This window comes from Populus euphratica, unplaced genomic scaffold, assembly GCF_000495115.2.
Source record: "Populus euphratica unplaced genomic scaffold, PopEup_1.0 scaffold84.1, whole genome shotgun sequence".
NCBI lineage: Eukaryota > Viridiplantae > Streptophyta > Magnoliopsida > Malpighiales > Salicaceae > Populus > Populus euphratica.
This window is the reverse complement of record NW_011499964.1, coordinates 126,585-147,059: the sequence shown is the minus strand read 5'-3', so window position 1 is coordinate 147,059 and position 20,475 is coordinate 126,585. Positions and strand designations below refer to the sequence as shown.

General features: G+C 33.8%; 2 protein-coding genes across 7 annotated transcripts; one reads left to right on the top strand and one right to left on the bottom strand.

Moving 5' to 3' along the window:
• Positions 1-514: 514 nt before the first annotated feature.
• On the top strand, positions 515-4,774 carry LOC105138865 (uncharacterized). 3 transcript variants are annotated; one of them, XM_011045079.1, is made up of 2 exons: positions 515-3,680; positions 4,292-4,774. In XM_011045079.1, exon 1 carries the CDS (start codon positions 777-779, stop codon positions 3,630-3,632), a length of 2,856 nt encoding a protein of 951 aa, XP_011043381.1. In that variant the 5' UTR covers positions 515-776; the 3' UTR covers positions 3,633-3,680; positions 4,292-4,774. The 3 variants fall into 3 exon arrangements, with proteins under 3 accessions (XP_011043381.1, XP_011043380.1, XP_011043379.1); XM_011045078.1 differs by having other exon boundaries at positions 4,212-4,774; XM_011045077.1 differs by having other exon boundaries at positions 518-3,680; positions 4,285-4,774.
• Positions 4,775-5,862: 1,088 nt separating this feature from the next.
• Positions 5,863-13,253, bottom strand: LOC105138863 (callose synthase 11). Of its 4 annotated transcripts, XR_844879.1 has the most exons (3): positions 7,664-13,253; positions 6,398-6,478; positions 5,863-6,283 (listed from the first exon to the last, which is right to left on the bottom strand). XR_844879.1 is itself a non-coding variant. In XM_011045074.1 (2 exons), the coding sequence occupies exon 1, from the start codon at positions 13,023-13,025 to the stop codon at positions 7,677-7,679; it is 5,349 nt and encodes a 1,782-aa protein (XP_011043376.1). In that variant the 5' UTR covers positions 13,026-13,253; the 3' UTR covers positions 5,863-6,283; positions 7,664-7,676. The 4 variants fall into 4 exon arrangements, 3 of the variants coding, with proteins under 3 accessions (XP_011043376.1, XP_011043377.1, XP_011043378.1); XM_011045074.1 differs by lacking the exon at positions 6,398-6,478; XM_011045075.1 differs by lacking the exons at positions 5,863-6,283; positions 6,398-6,478 and adding an exon at positions 6,963-7,073.
• Positions 13,254-20,475: the final 7,222 nt, after the last annotated feature.

The window sequence follows — 20,475 nt, the reverse complement described above, 5'->3', positions numbered from 1 at the left end:
TTTAATAATATAATAACAAAAATAAAAATCTGCAAAAAGTAGATGCCAATTAAATATTAGAATATTTATTTAAAATTATGATAACCTTATAAAAAATAAATAAAAATAAATTATGATAATTAATTCAAAATTAATAAAAAATTAAAAAAAAATACTTCTGTATTTACTGTGAACTTTTCTAACATTTTAAGCAAAATAAAATTTATCTAAAACTTGTTTTGAAAAAAAAAATTCTTGTAGCCAATTTGTCTTACCATGTTAGAAATGTTTTTTTAAAAAGTTGATTATTTATTTATTTTAAATTATTTTAATATACTAATATTAAAAATAAATTTTAAAATAAAAAATAACCGCAACTCCAAAGCCATACTAAACGGTATCTTTGCTATTAAAAAATCTCAACTGGATTGTTATTTTTAAGAAATCTCGAGTTTGAACTTAAATGTTCACTAGTTTTTTATTGTCGAATGTTCTCAACAACCTCCACATCAATTCAACAACATAAATGTTTTTTATAAGGTTCCAAAATGTTCAATCTTTGAAAGTAAACGAAGGAGACAATAAATCTCTTGAAGCACCCGATCAAAGTTTATCAACAGAAACGGTGGCCATGCCATGAGATCCTTTTCTAAAACTTTGCCCGCTTAACCCGATCTCAGAGAGGATCCAAAATCGGGTCTGGTACAATGCCGAATACCCAACAACCACACCTATAAATACCACTCTAATCTCCACCTCAGTCTACAGTCTTCACCTTTCTCAAATCGCCACCGACTATGGAGCCGTCTCGCGCTCCTAAATCATCTCCATTTCTCAAAAACTCTACTTCCCGCAGATTCCCAATCACTCCCTTCCTCATTTCCCTCGCCTTTCTTCTCCTTACAACCTCGGCAACCTCTGCACCAACAATAAATTCCTTTAATTTCCTTGAATATTACGCCGAACACTGCAACAACGTAGTCCCTGAATCACCAATCACAGGTACTCTCATAAACAATCCTTCTTTCTTTGAAGACAAAATCAAAATCCTTAATTTTGATGTCGCATACTTTACTGGTGGCTCACAAATCATACCCAAAAAAAGGGACTCTGATTCGGCTCCGAGTGTCCTCTCTTTTAAGCCAAAAAAATTCGATCTTCAGCAAACTGCGAACCCTTATGTGGTTTCCCTTCGAGGGTCTCTTAAATTTCGCTTTCCTGCTCGGTTTGATTGGAGTAATGTGACACGGGATCGCAGGAATTCGAAGAGAATCCGGTACCGCCCGCCGAGAATTCCAGTCAGGTCGAGGTATCTACTGTTTGAGCTATATGGGTTCTGGTCATTGAATATAGGGAAGCTGTGTATGGTGGGATCTGGTTCAGGTAACAGTGGTGCCAGTTCTTTAAATGCTGCTTTTAAGGCTAATTATCCGGTGGGTTTTAGTGACTTTAGTGGCTTGATTAATGGGGTTTTGGAAAGTTTGGATTCTCAGGATAGTTTTGGTTATTTTGAGCAGGTTTCGATTTTGGGCATTCCTCATTTTGGTGAATACAAGTATACATTGGTGGATAAAGAGAATGTGGATGTGGGTTTTAGTGGAACTTATGATAGTGTCGGGGAGAGAGAGAATTTGCCTATCGAATCGGTAGATAGAAGTTTGTGTTTAAATGAAATGTATAGGCATACTAGGATATTGGAATTGGAGTATGGGAGTGATTGTAGTGGTGATAATGGTGGTAAATGTAATCCTCTTAGTGGGAGTTCTGGGGTTTTGCCGAAGATTATGACAATTCAGGGAATTAGATGTGACTATGAGCGTGGGCGTGAAGCTCGGGTTTTGATTGGGTTTTCAGATTCTGCCGTTGTTAATGTTTATGGACCTTATCTCTCTGAAAGAGTTTTTGATCCTTATACAACGCTAATTGGCGAGGGTGTCTGGGATGAGAAGAGGAATAGACTATTTGTGGTTGCATGTCGTGTCTTGAATTTTAATGATTCATCAGCTAATGCTACTGTTGGTGATTGCTCGATTCAATTGACCTTGCGATTCCCCAGAACCTTGTCAATTAGAGATCAGAGTGTTGTAGTGGGGCAAATTTATAGCAACAAAACCGTGAATGACACGAGCTACTTTCCTGGAATTGGGTTTCATGGTTCTGAGTTTCGGATAAGGCGACTTCGAGGTCTGGCTTATAAGTATACTATGCTTGACAAGGTGCATAAATCTTGTGCAGAAAAGAAGTCCATGAAAGGTAAAGGAAAGACATACCCACATGGTTATTCATCTGACATGCGGTTTGATATGTTAGTGAGAAATGGAGAAGGACACATAGCACAGGGTTTTTCAACTCCATTGTTTGTGGGTTATCAGCTGTTTGAACCATATCCAATGACCAACAACTACAGTGGTCATCTAAATATTAGCTACAAGATGGTGTTCACGGGTATGCTTCCATCAAATGACTCTGGCACAATTTCAGCTGAAGGAATGTATGATGATGAGAACGGGGTTCTATGCATGATAGGTTGTCGGCATTTGATATCACGAATGGGAAATTCAATGAAAAATGATTCAACTGACTGTGAGATTCTTGTCAATGTCCAGTTTTCTCCATTGAATGGAAAGGGTCAGGGTAACATCAAGGGAACCATTGAAAGCGTAAGGAAAAACTCAGACCCTCTTCACTTTGAGAAGCTTGAGATATCTTCAAACTCGATTTATAGGCACCAAGCTGCAGAATCCATTTGGAGAATGGATATGGAAATAACCATGGTTTTAATTTCTAATACTCTTGCTTGTATCTTTATGGGTTTGCAGCTCTATCATGTGAAAAGGCATCCTGATGTGCTACCCTTCATTTCTTTTATGATGCTTCTTGTTCTTACTCTGGGTCATATGATACCTCTATTATTAAATTTCGAAGCCTTGTTTTTGTCAAACCGTAATCAACAAAATGTTTTTCTTGAGAGTGGTGGATGGCTTGAAGTCAATGAAGTAGCAGTAAGGGTGATAAAGATGGTAGCCTTTCTTTTGATATTCTGGCTTCTCCAACTCACTTGGTCTGCTAGGCAGAGCGACGGAAGCAACAAAAACGTGTGGATTTCTGAGAAAAGGGTTCTTTATTTGTCTTTACCGATGTACATTGTTGGTGGACTCATTGCATGGTATGTGCATCGCTGGAAAAACACTTCTAGGAGCCCACACCTGCTACAAGGTCATAAGGTTTACCGACAACATTATCCCTGGACAGATCTTAAATCATATGCTGGTTTGGTTCTGGATGGTTTCTTACTCCCACAGATAATGTTTAACTTATTCTTGAACTCTAGTGAAAACGCTCTTGCCCCTTCGTTTTATGCGGGGACAACTGTTATTCGTTTGCTGCCTCATGCATATGACCTTTACAGGGCTCACAGTTCCGCATGGTACCTTGATTTGTCATACCTGTATGCAAATCACACATATGATTTTTATTCTACTGCATGGGACATCATAATCCCTTTGTGTGGCCTGTTGTTTGCTATCCTCATTTACTTACAGCAGAAATTTGGTGGTCGTTGCTTGCTTCCAAAGAGATTTAGAGGGGGTCCTGCATATGAAAAGGTTCCCATAGTTAGCAACGAGGAACTGCAAGAGATAACAACTCATTGAAGATTTTGTGACACTGAATGACTGCTTTGATGCATGAAAACAACTGAGGTAAAGTTCTGCTAAATACTCTGATTGTCTTGGTTATCTTACAAGTTTGCGATTATGGAATTTGAGCACTTTGTTTGTTTGGTTATTTAGAGTATCTGAGCCTGGTATCAAGATCCACCATAGCACTTTTTCTTGAGATTATCACATCTATTCGTGGAAATTGAGTTCTTGGTCATCTAGCATTTTTCTTAAACAGCAAATGCCAACACCAATATCTGGATTTTTTTATGCTGCTTGCATGTTTGTGTTTTTGCTTTGTTCTTCAACAGCATCATGGAGCATATTAAACTTCATATTTGCATCATATTACATGTGTATATGTTTGCGTGCATGCTATCAATCTTTGGTTTCTTTCAAGGGATAAATGTCCACCATGTGTATGTGCTCCATAAAATTTTGATGCGGAAAATGAATGGTTGGTGGTTATCTTATTACCTGCACATGAGCTAATTAGGAGAATATTTAATTGGCATTTCTTTGATTCTCTGCAGACTGCAGGCATATTGACATTCTTTAAATTTGATATTGCAGCCAATAAAGCGTATAATTATAATTTGATCTTCAGAAGTCATAGTCTGTTCTGATCATGGTGATTTGAATTTAGCTACTAGGGGACAACCGGAGAAGGTCATAATATCAGTCACATGGAAATCTCAGAAAGCAGATTTAGAAGACGGGGGGCAAGCTGTGGACTGGAGACTACCTTCTTCATCCACGGAACTTCTTCCTTTGCATCTCAAGAATACTTTTCAAGTCAGAATTTGCTGTAAATGAACCAACAAAGCGTTGCCTGAATTGTTAGTTATCCATAGGAACAACTGATTTTTTTTCGATACTTGATGTATATTGAACTTAATCTGTGCAGGCTTTGATACGTACAGAGAAATGGTGTGGATAATTTAAACTAAACATGGTTCTTCCTCCCAGCTCTAATTTTATTTTATTTTATTTTTTCTCTTGTGAGCATTACATCATGTTGTCTAAAAGAGCTGCCATATCTCTTCTATCCTCAGAAAGCAACTGAAGGACTTGATAACTTGGACTGCTGGGGGGAGTTTTATGGTGTTCTGAGTGAAATTTCTGAAATTGAATCATTTTATGTTTTAGCATTATTTTACTCAATTAATTGTGCCACCCTTTAAAAACCTTATTTGTAAATCTCAAGTACAAAAATGCAAATTACAACCATTTTTGATGAATCTAGTGAAGATTTAATGGTCAGGTTGGATTTGATAGATGAGCCTTATCTCATCTTTTACCTGTGTTTTCTTCACAATTTCAGAATTTCATCTGTGTAGTCCAGTTTTTAACTGGTTTTTTTTTTTTGAAAAACTTTTTATTTGAAAACATTTTAATATAATATTTTTTTAAAATTTATTTTTCACATTAATATATCAAAATAATTTAAAAACAATTAATTTAAAAAAAAATGAAAAAACAATTAGAAATAAACTGTTTAGAAACAACTATTTAATTCACTGAAAACTAAAGGAATTAATGAGTTTCACAATCACCAACCTCAAATTAGCAAGTTGATTGTGGGATTTGTATACCACCTGTTTATATTTATGTAAAACTTTATATTTTTTTAATATTTTTAAATTATTTTGATATGCTGATATTAAAAATAATTTTTTTTAAATAAAAAAAATTATTTTAATATAGTTTTAAATAAAAAATATTTTAAAAAATAACCACAATCATCATGTAACACATCAAATATTATTTGGCTGTGAGTTAGACTAATCCTCAGGAGAATTTTTTTTTAGTAAAAAAATAAATGGATAGTATACACGAGAAATTGAGAAATTATTATGACTGATGAAATTGAGAAATTTTTAATTACACAAAGGGTGGAACAATACGCTATGCTATAAGAGTTCCTGCTGCGATAAAAACAATTGCCGACATGAACTCGATGAGACTGCTGTTCAAATTTGACCCCTTCTCACATTTCAAGTTTAGGCTGGTGGAGTTTGGCTATAGCATCAACAGGTGATAACGAGAGCAGGTCATATCATTTATGCTAAACAATGAATTTAGCCCCTGCTTCTACGAGTTCTCTGAAATCTGAACCCTAAAGTATCACCTTTTTTATGCCTTGATCATGAAGATTCAAAAACACGAACAATGCAGCTCTTAGCTCAGCCTCAGCAAACACTCGAGTATTTATAAGCCAAGATTCTAAATGTGTTACGCGGAATTCATATTTAATGCAATTCAATCAATATTCGATGCTCACAAGTACAACAGAATAACTAGCAATGGACATGGAATTCAAGAGAATTACTGGCAATATACTTGGCACTACTCCTAACAAGCTAGCACTGGAGCTTACAATATCAACAATATTTACGAAGTCATGAAAATAATAAAAGAGCGGCTGGATCAAAATTCCTGTGAATCATTTCTATTTATTCTGTACAAGCAGAAGATCTTGAAATGAGTCGAATGCAACAACATGATCTGATATGGCAGCAGCGGATTAAGTTGACAGTGGTAAAGATCAGGTAGCAGCAGCATAGAATAAAACCAACTCCTTGGTCTGTCGGAAAGGAGTCCACCACCCTGTCTACTTCTGTTCTCAAGTCCAACATAGAAACCTGAGATGTAACAAGATCTTTGTTAATTTCATATAAGAATAGCAACAATCAGCCAGGCAGAGAGAGAAAAAAAGAATTGCATAGATGCATAATTTTCATAAAGCATGGCAGTACTTGCGTGCACAATTTATAGCGCTCACATTGCACAATCCAGAAAGCAGTTGTGAGGAATCTCCAACTTCATTTAACACACAGCTGGAATAAGCATTCTTTTGACAATCAAATATTTGTTTGCATCATTCAAAATTAAATAAAAAATTTGTTTGAGCAATGTCATAGATTGAATCAAATAGGCAGGTCCGAGAATTCATTAATTTTCAATATGCAATTCTGGCAGTAACTCTCAGGATCACACACAATTCTCAAAAAAATTGCACATTAAAATGTGAAAAGGCACTGACAGCAGGCAAAGCACAGGTGCCAAAAGCAAGTTGCTGATTTGGAACCAGCAAACATATGAAGGATGCAGGATGTGATGTTCTTATGATTCATGCAAGAATTGGCAGTAAAAGATGACAAGTCATGTTCCGTGAGCATGAAAAGCAAGAAAGCAACAAAAATAGGCTCTCTCCAAATCTAATTTGGGAAACATTTACGTTAGGACAGGTAGGATCCAGCATCAATCAGAGTAATAGCATATACAGAATGACCAAGGTTTTCAAGTCTGAATACAATTTAACCTCTGATGGCTTGATAATTATGATAGTTTTGGCATTCCAAGAAGCTGTCGGTGTCAGCTTGGGATTAACTGAATGACAGTCCATCTTGAGCAGCCTGTTTCCTGGCTCACCTAGGAAATTTTTCGGTCAAACTAGAGATTCACTCTAATAAAATTCCCACTTTAGATACTCATAACTTAAACAAACCAAGATTTCCCGCAGGATGTCTCAAGCTGATATGAGCTCCATCAAGTAAAGTAGATTAGTAGACTGCACAAGAAAAGCCCAGCTTAAGGCTACTGATTAGCTCAACTTTTTGTAACACAACTCTTCATATCCGAACATACAGGGGGTGAAAGTGAATGCTCTTATAGGGAACGGTACAGAGAAATAGCTGTCATTGAATACAACCAAAAAATGTCATTCAGCAGGATATTCATGACAGGACCAATACTTGAATCTCCGTGGAAGATCAGCGAAGCACCCCATGGATTCTTCACAAAAAAAAGCCTCACGTTTTCAAGGGCAAAAAGGAGCAATAATTGAAAAAGAAATCTTTATGGTTTAAACTTCAACAGTAAATATTAACTTAAGAATACACGAAACACAAAATTAATCCAACTCAATCACAATATTCACTTAAATGGACATGCAGCCAATGAGAAATAGCAATATCGAGAACTCCAGAAGTCCATGAAATGTTCGAGATAGAAGAAATCACCTCAAGTTATATATCAGTTAGACTTCTTTCCAGTAAGGATACGAGATATTTGGAGTCCTCGGCTGAATGCCTCGTTAAATAGGATCCTTGTCTGCATTGACTGGAATCCAGGCAACCAAGACAGCAATGCAACAGGAGCCATAACAATTACCCCAAACAGCAAATCATACAGCCGAGCCAAGGACACCACAGTATCCCACACAACAGTGGACTCCAGAAACGGTCTAAGTACCTGGGCAATGCAAATAAAGCCCCACCCTGTTGGGATGAATGCCAGAAGGCTACTCACAAGATCAAGAACTGTCAAATTAGTGAATTTCAGCATTAAAACAACCACTAGTACTATAAGCACGATGACTGTAAGCTGTGCTAGACGATATTTGATGTGCTCCTTGGCTGCAAATTTGTCACTGGCATAAGCAATGATCACATAAATCCCAACCGCAACAACCATGTATGTCCATGATATCAAGTAAACGACTATGCTGGTGCTTCCACCAGAAATGTCAAGATGATATACAACACCATATTGGAAGAAGAAAAAACGAAGATCTAAAATAATCTCCAGTAGCTTCCCCCAAAGACCAGTTGTTCTCAGATGGCTCTGTTCTTCATACCACCATGTTTCCCAGCTTTGTTCTGCTTTTGTGAACACCCCGCCACTATACCATATCCAATTGTTAAAACCTCCAAAGTCATATACAGTCTTTAGCCAGTCAAAACCAGAAGGATTGAACACGAAGGGGGCCATTATCCATGAAATCACAAGGAACCAGCTAGATATAGTCATGGCAATGTAAACAAAAGTATTCCGAGCCAATGGGCTGTTGGCAGCATAAACTGTTAGAATGACTCCAAGTTCAACTGCCTTCACGAAATGGCTTCGTGCATAGAGTCTATAGTTCTCAGCAAAGCTCTTGTGCTGCACCACAAAACCACGACCCGTTGCTCGGTATTTGGCACCCCCATGAAGAATAGTCCGACCAAAGAAATGGGAACGAGTTCCCATGGAGAACGTGTAAAAAAGTGAGGCTAGCTGCAACTGCATTGTCAGAAAGTCCCACAATGCTGGAAGAAATCCATGCTCAAGTGTGTTCTCTACGATCATTGGGAGGGCGGTGAAGAGTCCTAGCTGGATAATGAACTGCTGGTTCAGAATTGTGCCAAGAGCCTTGTTGTTGCTGCTATGGTTCAGTGCATATTTCTCAACACCACTGAGAGCAAGATAAAGGCGACCCCATAAGAATGTGTAAACAGTCATGACCACCATCATCATGTTGAAGTAGAACCCAACAGTTGAGTAGTAAAAAGAAAGCATCCGGAAGAAATCCAATCTGTGGCCCAATCGATATACATCCCTGCTCAAAACCTGCTCACCATTGCCACTTGCAATCTTTGCCTCAAACATTGAAATCTGATTCAAGCCAACATCCCTTCCCTTACCTACCTGTATATACTCATGGTGCGTCACATTGCCACCTCGAAGCGTGCAATTGAAGCCAGCAAATATATCTTCACTGATATTGATAACTTTGGAAGCCTTGCTGATTCCACCCCTAGGCAAGAACCAGAACCTATCAAACACATCTGGGTGACCGTAATGCATTCGCACCTTCAAAGGGTTTGCAAGAACACGCTGCCCCAGGGTGACAAAACTTGTCTCCTGAGCTGACATGAACCAAGCAAGTGAGGACACTGAACCAGTGAAGATATTCTCACGGACTCCTAAAATGGTTGGTCTCCTGATACCATAAAAGGCTTTAAATTCCTCCAGCAAATTCCGCATCTTCAGTGCCTCTTCAAAGTAATTATCCTGGTTCATGTCAATGGTCTGGACTGCATCACCACGAGTAAAGATTATAGCATGGTTCTGATTTTCAGGCTTCCCTTCTCCAATCTTTATGGAACCAGGTAATCTGATCCGATAAATCTCCACTTCCCTCTGCAGCTGCTGATCATACTTCACAAGAACTGAATAATACTCCACTCCATCTCTCCCCAAGTTAACCTCATCAACATAAGCAACTCGAAGGGCCTCATTGTTTTTCATGAGATATAGAATCTCTTCAGCACGGTGGTCCGGCTTTGCCTTTTGCTGTCCATACAACTGGCAGGCGACTACATATGTAAATTTCATCAGAGCACTCCCATACTCATGCCCTTTAAACAAAAGACTGACGTTGCTGCTAGCTTTGGTCAGTCTAGGTGCAGAGGGTGGCTTGATTGAGTTAAGACCATCCAAAACACGACTGTTTCTCAATGAGTGATGAGAAGCAAGTTCTTGTGTGCCCATCTTTATATCCATCTCAGATGCTGAATCTAAATAGGAAAGTGTCTTAAGTGCTCGATAATAATACATCATTCCCCTCACGGTGCGGGATAGTGTCTGGCCTCTGTGCGAAGCCCAAAGTCGGAGATCCCTAGACCTCTTCTCCCAGATTTCATCCTCATCCTCCATTCCCTCTCTGTGCATGCGCTCCATAAAATTATTCCACTCATCTTCATAGATTTTCTGCAGATAAAAGATTATGGAAATGCCATCTTCATTGGGGGATCGAATGTCTTGTTTGCCAAAGCACACATCTTCCTCATAGTAAGGCGTCAGAACACTGAAAGCCATCATTTTCTCGACATTGGGAGCACGGGGCATGTTCATGAACACTGAGTTGCTAAAGAAGGCAATACGTCGCCTTGCCTCGATATTCTTTGGGACATCATGCATCGAGTCTCTAGAAGTAAGAACTGTGTGCAAACGACGTACTTGCCTATTGAAGAATTCATCCTCAGCATCAGGAAACTCAATAGCATTCTCAAAGAGCAACCCTTCACCAGAATCTGGACCATGAGGGGCCAAACCATCTTGTTTCAATTGCAGAGCGCTCCTCTTACTTTTTGGAAATTCTCGAACATAAATCTCATACAAGGCCTGCAATATATTCACTGCTTTGCTAAGATCTTTCCATGGTCTCATCAGAAGCTCAACAAGTGATATTAATTTTGAAAGAATATCTTCTAGAAGATTCATCTTGTAAGACTCGGTGAACTTCTCAATGTGTATTTTCTCATCTATTTCTCGAAAAATATTTGCAACAATAGAATTCTCTTTTGTGCCCTGTTTAACAACCATAAGAAGCAAATACTTGATGCTATCATATGCTTCAATTATAGCGCACCGTCTATACTCACTTTGACTTGCCTTCAACCAAATCCACCTATCAGGTGCATCTGCCAGCTCTTTTGCCTGGTTCAGGGCAAGCAACAACTCATTGCTGAGCAAGATGCATGGCCAGCGAATAACCCTAATGCTCCAACAATTAGGTGGCAGTTCTAAGAGTTCAAATTCCCGATCACTGATGAGATCTTCTTCCCGAAATGTTGTCACAATCTCATTCCATATCAAGGCAAATCTAGTTGCCTCCACTTGGCTTGATTCAATCTTTCTGTAAGGCTGGCCAAGTCCATATCTTAGCTTTAATCTGTGGATTGCATCACGGAGCTTCTTCACCAGTGTCATCTTAGGACCTAGCAACTGTTCTTCAGGCATGAGATTAAATTGCATAGCACTGGCAAAGAACTGAAACCTAAGCCTAAGCTGTCCAACATTCCTAATCTCACCCAAGTGAGAAAACAACCCAATTGCTGCACCAACAAATGAAGAGAAAATAGCATACCAGATTTGCAAATCCATTAAATAAATTAGAACAACAGGCAGCCACAACAGCACAACAGCGATTCTGTTACTGCTACTGAAAAACTCATGCCAATTGTAAGACACCTGCCCGAGATCCAACAGAGCCTGAGTTGGGGCAACCAGAGGCTTGATTTGAAGGAAATAGCTGAACACAAATTTCGAAGCCAATACTGCAATCCAAAACAATGTATAACTGATATTGTTAAGAAGCCCTTCCCGCAGTCCACGTCCCACGAAAATCCGAGTGTGAAACCACCAAGTGAACACATACAAAATACTCCAATCCAATTCTTCAAGGGCATTCCTAATCCAAGGAAGAATAAAAAACAACACTGCCAGCAACTCAGGGATAACAAACACAAAGGCAGCCTCAAGAAATGTCACTATTCTCCTGTCTGCCTCGGAAGACCAAAATCCAGCAGAATTCTTTGCGCTCCAAATCCTCCCATAAAAGACTCCAAACACCACGGTCCACGTCAAAGCAACCATACTTTTCAACCCCATCCTCACCCCTAACAGCATTGTCTCCCTCGAAACCAGGCTATACTGCGTCCCTGCATCAAGCACCGACTGCACAAATCTAAGCCCAGACCAAGTAATAAAACAAGTCAACAGCGCAACCTGAACATCTCGCCTCTCCAACGCCTGCCACGGATATTCAGTCCTCTCCCAAGCAACAATCAGACTAGCTTGGAAATACAAAATCAGCAGAACCCAAAGCTTATCGAAACTCCTAAACACATTCCAGAATGACCTTTGCTCCACAAAACCTGTCTTCCCTACTCTCCTAATCTTCTCAACATCAGCGAAAAAATTACACGAGAAGTCAATAGGCCATTTTAACTTCCTAAAACACCTCCTACTCCAAAAAAACTCATTTATATCATCATAATTCCTCCAAGCCGAATGCGGCTTACTCCCATTTCGACTACTCTCAACCTCAGTCTTAATAGTCTTATAAAATGGCATAACAATACTCTTCAAAAACGCACAATCACCAGAAATTGAAGGCAAAAAAGCCCTACCCGTATTAGGGTCAGGCCAATCATCAAGAACTTTATTCAATTCCATTGCCATATGATGATAAATATAACAAATACACTCCGGCACGAAGCGCAGATTTGCAGATTCTCCCCAAACAAGGAGAAAAAGCCCAACATAAAGCAATTCACGGCGAAGACTATTGTCATCCCTAGCTTTCGGTATAATCACCTCCGACTTACGCCTCAAATAAGAGCACCAAGAAGTGTAGTTTCCCAACAACTTCTTCCGAAACCGGCGGAGAACGGCGGGGTCGAGCGCGTCAGGGACAAGCGGCGGCTTTTCAAGCCGCATTTGGGAGTTTGCTAAGTGAAGAACTAGGTGTTCTCTCTGGTTCCTAACGCTGTCGTTCTGAAACCCAAAGAAGACACCAAGCCAGTCCATCAAGTCCCAGTGCGGGTCCCATGTTACATACGGTGGTTTACGGAGGTCGCCGACCGTGCGAAGGGAAGAGGCAGCTGCTCGGACCTCCGGATACCGGAGAGAAGGGTGGTCCGTGAGTAGGTCGTGTATTGGGATTATGTTGTAGACTGACGATTCTGCTGGTGGTGGTGGTGGTGGTGGTGGTTGAGGTCGCGCGTGGAGATTACTCCAAACGCGCGTGGGATGAGGCCGCTGCCCTACATTCATCGTAAGGAACAGGTTGGCTGAGTTGGTTCAGTCTACAAATGCCTGTGGTGTAGCCGCTGCTGACTTCATCTCAGCTTGGTTTTCTTATGGTAAGGAAGAAGAGGAGAGTGAAGTCTGAGGAGAGAGAGAGAAAGCTGGTGGTTTTTCTTTTCTTTTTTGGTTAAGCACTGTTTTAAGGAGGAGGAGAGAAAGCTGCACCAGTTGCTGGCTTTGGATAACACAAGAAATGAAATTTTCAAAAGTTGAAGTGGAAGAGGAGACCTCGGCTTTCTGTTCCTGTTGAGGTTTTCAGATCCTTTCAAAGCAGTCCCTATACTTTTAAATAATACAATTATAGTCATTACCGTACACCAATCGTCTAATTTGATCCTCAATCATCATATTTATTCCATGACCAACTTTTTCAAACTGCTTGTTTTACTCTAGTGACATGGTGGGCATTGCAGCCAAGCCAAATGCAATGCCCTGTAGAGAAAGAGGGACAAAATGGATGTTGGATGGTAAAATTGAAATACTTATAGTTTTGTGTACTGATTTTGAGAATAGAGAAACGTATGGGAACTGATAGGTATCTAAGGCCACCTGAAAATGTTGTGATGTTACAGCACGCGCTATCAAAGAAGTGACGTGCACGGAGCAATCAGTGAGGTACTGAGGAGGAAATCATGGCGGAGCCCACCAGTCAAGGACTTGCCTTGACGTGATTTTCTAGGAATAAAAAATAAAAGAGAAAGGACAGTAAAATGATGCATGGGGGATATTCTTTAATGCTTTTTACTTACGATAATAGAGATGGGAAACATGCTGATCTGGCTGGTTTTGATTGCATAGACCTATGTGAAACTGAAAAAATAGACGTTATGGGGAACGTCTCAGATTTATTGATTGTGGTTTCTTTAATTTAATTTTGTGGTGGGGCCTTACGTCTGAGCTGTAACGGTAGTGCAAATGGGAAAAGGGCTTTCATTTTTCTTGGTAAGATCATCAAGCAAGGTTAGTGGCCGAGGGAAAAGTTTGAGATAGCTACATATCGGTCCTCAATGTTTATCTATTATTTCAATTGAGGTCTTATAGTTTAGGATTCAAGTATAGTAACCTTTTTTTTCTTAAAAAAATGAAGCACATTTATACCCTTCAAAAAAAAAAAATAGCAAAATTCATTAATTATGGGTGATTTTTCACATTTTAACGTTAGTAATACTTTAATAGCAAGGAATTAGCCATAATTAAAGCGATAAACTTTATTTTTTATTTTCTAGATTCAAATCTTAAATGAAATATTTGGTCAGTCGATATGAAAATACCCTTTACAATTGGACAAAAAAATAGTTTAGAATATTTTTGGTGTCTAAACCAAATTTAAATAGGAAATAATAATAAATAAAATGGTGTGATCGTATACTTTTCAAGGATTTCCTATTGGCGTGCATGATTTTCTATAATTACAATTAAATTAGGTTTTAAATACACGTTAAGAAATACACATGATCATTGAATTTCTTTGAGCTTTTCTTGGGGGAGAGTAGATATTATTTCGGTTTGAGCTTTGAAACCAAATTTAATTAATTAATTAATTAATATTCTCAAAAAGAGAAAATTAAGCTTTTCAACTTTCAAATTGAGATGTCGGATGGCAAAAAGAGGCTATTCAACTTTTCAAATTTTTTTATATATAAATTTGTTTTTGCCTAAAAAGTGATTAAGCATCTTGTGAGTGCGGAATACAAAGTTCTTTGTTTTTGTTTTACCCATCATGACTTTTGGTTGTTGGGCGCTACCCAACAAAACATTTCTGGGCGTCTTACTTGCCACCTGGCAATGTACAGAATCTGTCAGCTCGAGCTTGATGACAATGCACTCGCACGTGGGTGGGTTCAAATGTGAAGAAGGCATTTGTGCTCGTACTGATTTTGTATTTTAAAAGATTTTATAAAAGAATTTAAATTTATTTTATTTTAAATTCATATTTTTATATTATTTTAATATGTTAATATTAAAAATAATTTAAAAAACAATCACTACTATATTTTTAAAAATATTTTAAATTAAATGGCACTATTATTTTACTTTCTTAACAAACAAATACAGATGAAATAATTACATCATGTTATTTTTAATATGAATATCTAAACTAATTTGAGTTTATTTTTATTAATTTTATAAATTTAAAATTAATAAATATATAAATTTTTAGATTATTATATTAACAACCACAATATTTTTAAAATTAATATATCTTATAAAATTTATAAATTATGATTTAAGACTTACATCCCATTAAACTCTAATCGATGAAAATTACAAAATCTAAATTTAAAAAGGTTTATAGTCTAGCCATATAAATACTACACAAAGTCTTGTTGTATCTTTTATCAACCCACGCAAAGCAAAAAAAAAAGACTGCCGTTTCGTAAGGGAGTTTTCATTCTTTTAAAAAGATATATGGGTCCGCGTGCACAAGGGTTTACATGCAATGGTGGGCTCCATCTCCATTTTCACATTATTTTTTAAGTGAGATATTTATGTATAAGGCTACACCAGTGTATTATGAGTTCATATTATATTTAAGCACTTTACTTTTCATATTATTTTTTAAGTGAGATATTTATTACTCGTGTGTGTACCTGTTAAATCTCTTCCTTGCACGTGAGTCTGATCCATTTAAACACAAGAGTCGATCGTTCACTTGTCTTTGCTTTTTAGTAATTGAAATGTCGTGTTTTTGAAAAATAATATATTTATATTTTTTGTTTTTTATTTATAATATGTATAAAATGTGTTAATTTATAATTTTTTTAAATGGTGTTATTTGAAAAAAAAATATTTTAAAAAGAAAAAAATCGTTAAGAATAGGCTACATAATACTGTCATGTGAAAATGCTAGAAATTATCAGGCAAATCTTTTCATATTTCTTACCGCACAGAACTGGATTAACAGAACCTTTTTTTAAAATAAAAAAATGCACTTTGATGGTTGGTCTTCTTATTCCCTGTTCTTTTTACTCCTGCCTTTGCTGCTGATGCATGTACGCAATTGAATGAACTTACTGTGAATTAATGTATTTTTATATAAAAAATGATTTTTGAAAGAATTTCGGCTTGTTTGTTTGATGAAATGTAACTTTTTATAAAAAATAAATTATTTTTTTATGTTTGATAATGTCATGAAAAATAAATTGAGAAATATTTTTAAGTATTTGGTTATATCAAGTAAATTAAATTGAAAAATAATTTATTAATTTTTTTTAAGATTATTAAAATAATGAGAAACAAATCTTATAAATTAAAAAATTAAAAAAATAAAATTAAAAAAAATAATAATTTTATAAATTATCTCAAATAAAATAAATAATAATTAAAATAATGGAGATTAAATCTAACAAATAAAAAAATTAAAAGATAATGAAATTAAAATAATTATAATTATAATTTCAAATAAAGTAACAAACAAAAAAATAAGGATTAATTTTGATAAATAAAAAATTTTAATTAAAAAATAATAATTTTTAAGTGAAGTAATAATTATAAAAATCAAAATCAAAATTAATATAAAAATTAAATTAAAAAGGGTGATATTAAAAAAAATTAAAATAAAATATATAGTAATCAAAAATTTAAAAGTTAAATTTGTTATAATAAGTAAATAATATGATATTTTTAAATTTTCTATTACTTCTTTAAAATATTTTCAACCAAGACTAAAAAACAATATTTTTATGGAAACTAAATCAAATTTGTTTAGTTGAAAAGTATTTTTCTTTGATTAATTTTTTAATAAAAAATAAACATAAAAAAATATTGCGTAAATTATTTTAAATACTTAAATAAATGAGGCCTTGGTTTTAGATAATTAAAATCAATGATATATATATATATATATATATATATATATATATATTCTCAAAAAGAGAAAATTAAGCTTTTCAACTTTTAAATTGAGATTTTCAAAAAAAAAAAAAACTTTCGAATTGAGATATCGGATGACAAAACGAGGCTCTTACAACTTTTCGATTTTTTTCCTTATAAATTTGTTTTTGCCTAGGAAGTGATTAAGCATCTTGTAAATGCGTAATACAGAGTTCTTCGTTTTTGTTTTTGCCATCATGGCTTTTGCTTGTTGGGCGCTACTCTACAGAACATTTCTGTGCGTCTTACTTGCCACCTGGCATTGTACAGAATCTGTCAGCTCGAGCTTGATGACAATGCACTCGCATGTGGGTGGGTTCAAATGTGAAGATGGCATTTGTGTTCACATTGATTTTATATATTAAAAGTTTTTTAAAAAAAATTTTTTATTTTTTTTTTATATATTTTTAGATTATTATGATATATTAGTATTAAAAATAATTTTTAATAAATAAATAAATACTATTTTAATATATTTCTAAATAAAAATATTTTAAAATATAACTATTACAATATTTTTAAATACCTTTCAAATTAAATAATATAGTTGTTTTGCTAACTCCTGCTACAAACCTATTTTAGTTTTATCAATAGTGTTTTTTTAATATTCATATTTCCCACAATCGATCTTGCTAAAATAGCTGCATCATGTTTTGTTTTTAAAATTAATATATTTTATTTTGTATAAAATTTGTAAGTTATGATTAAAGACTCGGTTGGAATTAGACTCTAATAGGTGAAAATTACAAAATCTAAATTTAAAAAGGTTTATAGTTTAGCAATATAAATATTACATAAAGTCTTTGTTGTATCTTTTATCAACAGGTCAAAAAAAAAAAAACCTTTTCCGTTTCGTGATGGAGTTTTCATTCTTTTTAAAATATATGTGGGTCTGCGCGCACAAGGTTCACGTACAATGGTGGGCTCCATATCCATTTTCACATTATATTTTTGAAGTGAGATATTCATGTACATGGATGGAGGCGTGTATGAGGTCCAACCGAGTAAACATTTTATTAATATTTTTTAATTAATTTTATGTAAAAGAATTTGTGAATTTTAATTGATGTATTAAAAAATTCTCAAATTTTATATGGAGTTTTTTTAATATAATGCTTTAGTTTGGATTAAAACTTTAATTTTTTTAGAAAAATTCAAAAATTTAATAAGAAATTTATAATTTTATTAATTTTATTTTATTGGTTGTTATTTTTAATCAAATTATCAAATTGAATCAAAATTTTATAAGAAATTTTAAAATATATTGAATAAAATCTTGTTAAAATTTTAGGACGAGTGCTAACAAAAATAAAAAAAACTTTGAATAAAAATAAAATAATTTAGTAAGGGTAAAATGGTTATTTATCATTGAAAAATAAAACAAATTATTTTTTTTCTTTGATATGTTGATGACTGGACAAAATTAGAATAAAAAAGAAAATAAAATAAAAAAAGACGAGAGAAAGAAATAAAAATAAAGAAAAAACATAGAAAAATTAAAGGAAAAAATATAAAAAAAGGGAATAACTTCCTAAACTTGTAAAGTATAACTTATAAAATAATAATTTAAAGAAAAATCAAGTAAAGAGAAGAGGATTTGAAAAATAAAAAAATTTAATTATTTTATTTTTCAATTAATATGATATTATTATTTTATCCTGATTAAAAAATTGTTACAATATCAATTTAAATTCAATTATAACTGAATTATATTCTATAAAATATCAAGAAAATAATTTTAATAGTAAGTTTATTTTTATTTTTATTTTTATTTTATATACTTTTAAATTTAGTTTTAAATATTTTAGATAGTGTATTTAAATTAAAATTTTATTATTAACTTTAAAAAATCATGTATATGAGTTAATGATTTATCTTAAATATATATATATATATATAGTTAATAGCTTTGAACAAAAAAAATTCCTTACTCCACATTTGTTTGTCTATAATGCTACACTAGTGTATTATAAGTTCATGTTACATTTAAACACTTTACTTTTCATATTATTTCTCAAGTGAGCACGTGAGTTTGATCCATTTTAACATAAAAATCGATAGTTCACTTGTCCTTGCTTTGTTGTAATTGAAATGTCATGTTTTTGAATAATAATATATTTGAATTTTATTTTTTAATTTATAATATGTATAAAATGTTTTAATTTATTATAATATTTTTTTAAGATGGTGTTATTTGATTAATTTTTTTAAAAAAAGTGCTGTATTTTAAAAAGAAAAAAATCGACAAGAATAGGTTGCCTAATACTGTCCCGCGGAAATGCTGGGAATTGCCAAGCAAATCTTTTCATATTTCTTACCGCACAGAACTGAACCAACAGAACCTTTTTAAAATAATAATAATAAAAATGCACTATTGCTGGCTGGTCTTCTTATTCCTTTTTCTTTTTACTAATGTCTTTGCTGCTGATACATGTATAATTGAATGAAATTAAGTGAAATTATTGTGAATTAATATATTTTTATGTAGAGAAATGATTTTTGAAAGAATTTAATTATAATTTCAATTTTTTATTGAAATGTCATAATGTAATTAGAAATCTTGTTAACATGAATGTTGTGTGAATTGATTTTAAATACTTAAATAAAATATAAATGAATATGAAGAGTTTTAAAAAATTAAAATTAATAATATCACAATGTGTGTGTATAGTACCTGTCATGAAAAAGATACAATTATACAAGACATTTCATTGATTATAAAATTTATGAATGAAACACGTGACACCTTTGTTTCTTGATTTCTTGATTTATAGCGGATTTTTATATAAAAAATGATGAAATTTAAAATTTATATTTACATAGAAATTATATTTAGAGATAATAACTTTCAAATGAAATTGATTTTGTATAAATTAGAATTATAAAACTCAAGATATAAAAATAATAAAAAATAAATCTAAACCAAACCAAGAGTAGTAAGAGAAATTTCACATGTTGTTGTAATTAATGATTGTAGATATCTAAATGACAGAACTAAATTTAGTATTTATTTTTAAAAATATAGAAAAAATTATTAGCTTTTCAAAGAAATAAATTATGCATAAAAACAAGTTTTATAACTCTAATTATGATTAAAATATTATTTAGATTTGATTATGACAGACCATTTGAAATTATTTAGTTTTTAATATATTTTTGAAATTAATCTTAATTTAAAATTTTGATTTTTTTTGAAGTAACAAAAATGAAAAAGGAATGTAAGAAATAGTTGTATGTGCAATTTTTTTCATAGCAAATAAATATGGAAAAGTTTTAAAAATTATTTTTAGAAAATTATTTTTTGCCGGCACAAACAAGGCTTTAATTATAATTTGAATTTTTTTATTAAAATTTTGTAAAGTAATTGAAAATTTCATTAATATGAATGTTACGTAAATTATCTTTAAATGCTTAGATAAAATGTAAACTAACATAAATAATTTTAAACAATTGAAATCAATGATATTGGAATATATATGCTTGTCATAAAAAAATAAAATTATGTATGATATTTCATTAACTATAAAATTCATGAATAAACACA

Bases quoted from the DNA above. Each gene is read 5' to 3' on its own strand.
- LOC105138863 (XM_011045074.1), bottom strand. From the start codon at position 13,025: ATGAATGTAGGGCAGCGGCCTCATCCCACGCGCGTTTGGAGTAATCTC.
- LOC105138865 (XM_011045079.1), top strand. From the start codon at position 777: ATGGAGCCGTCTCGCGCTCCTAAATCATCTCCATTTCTCAAAAACTCT.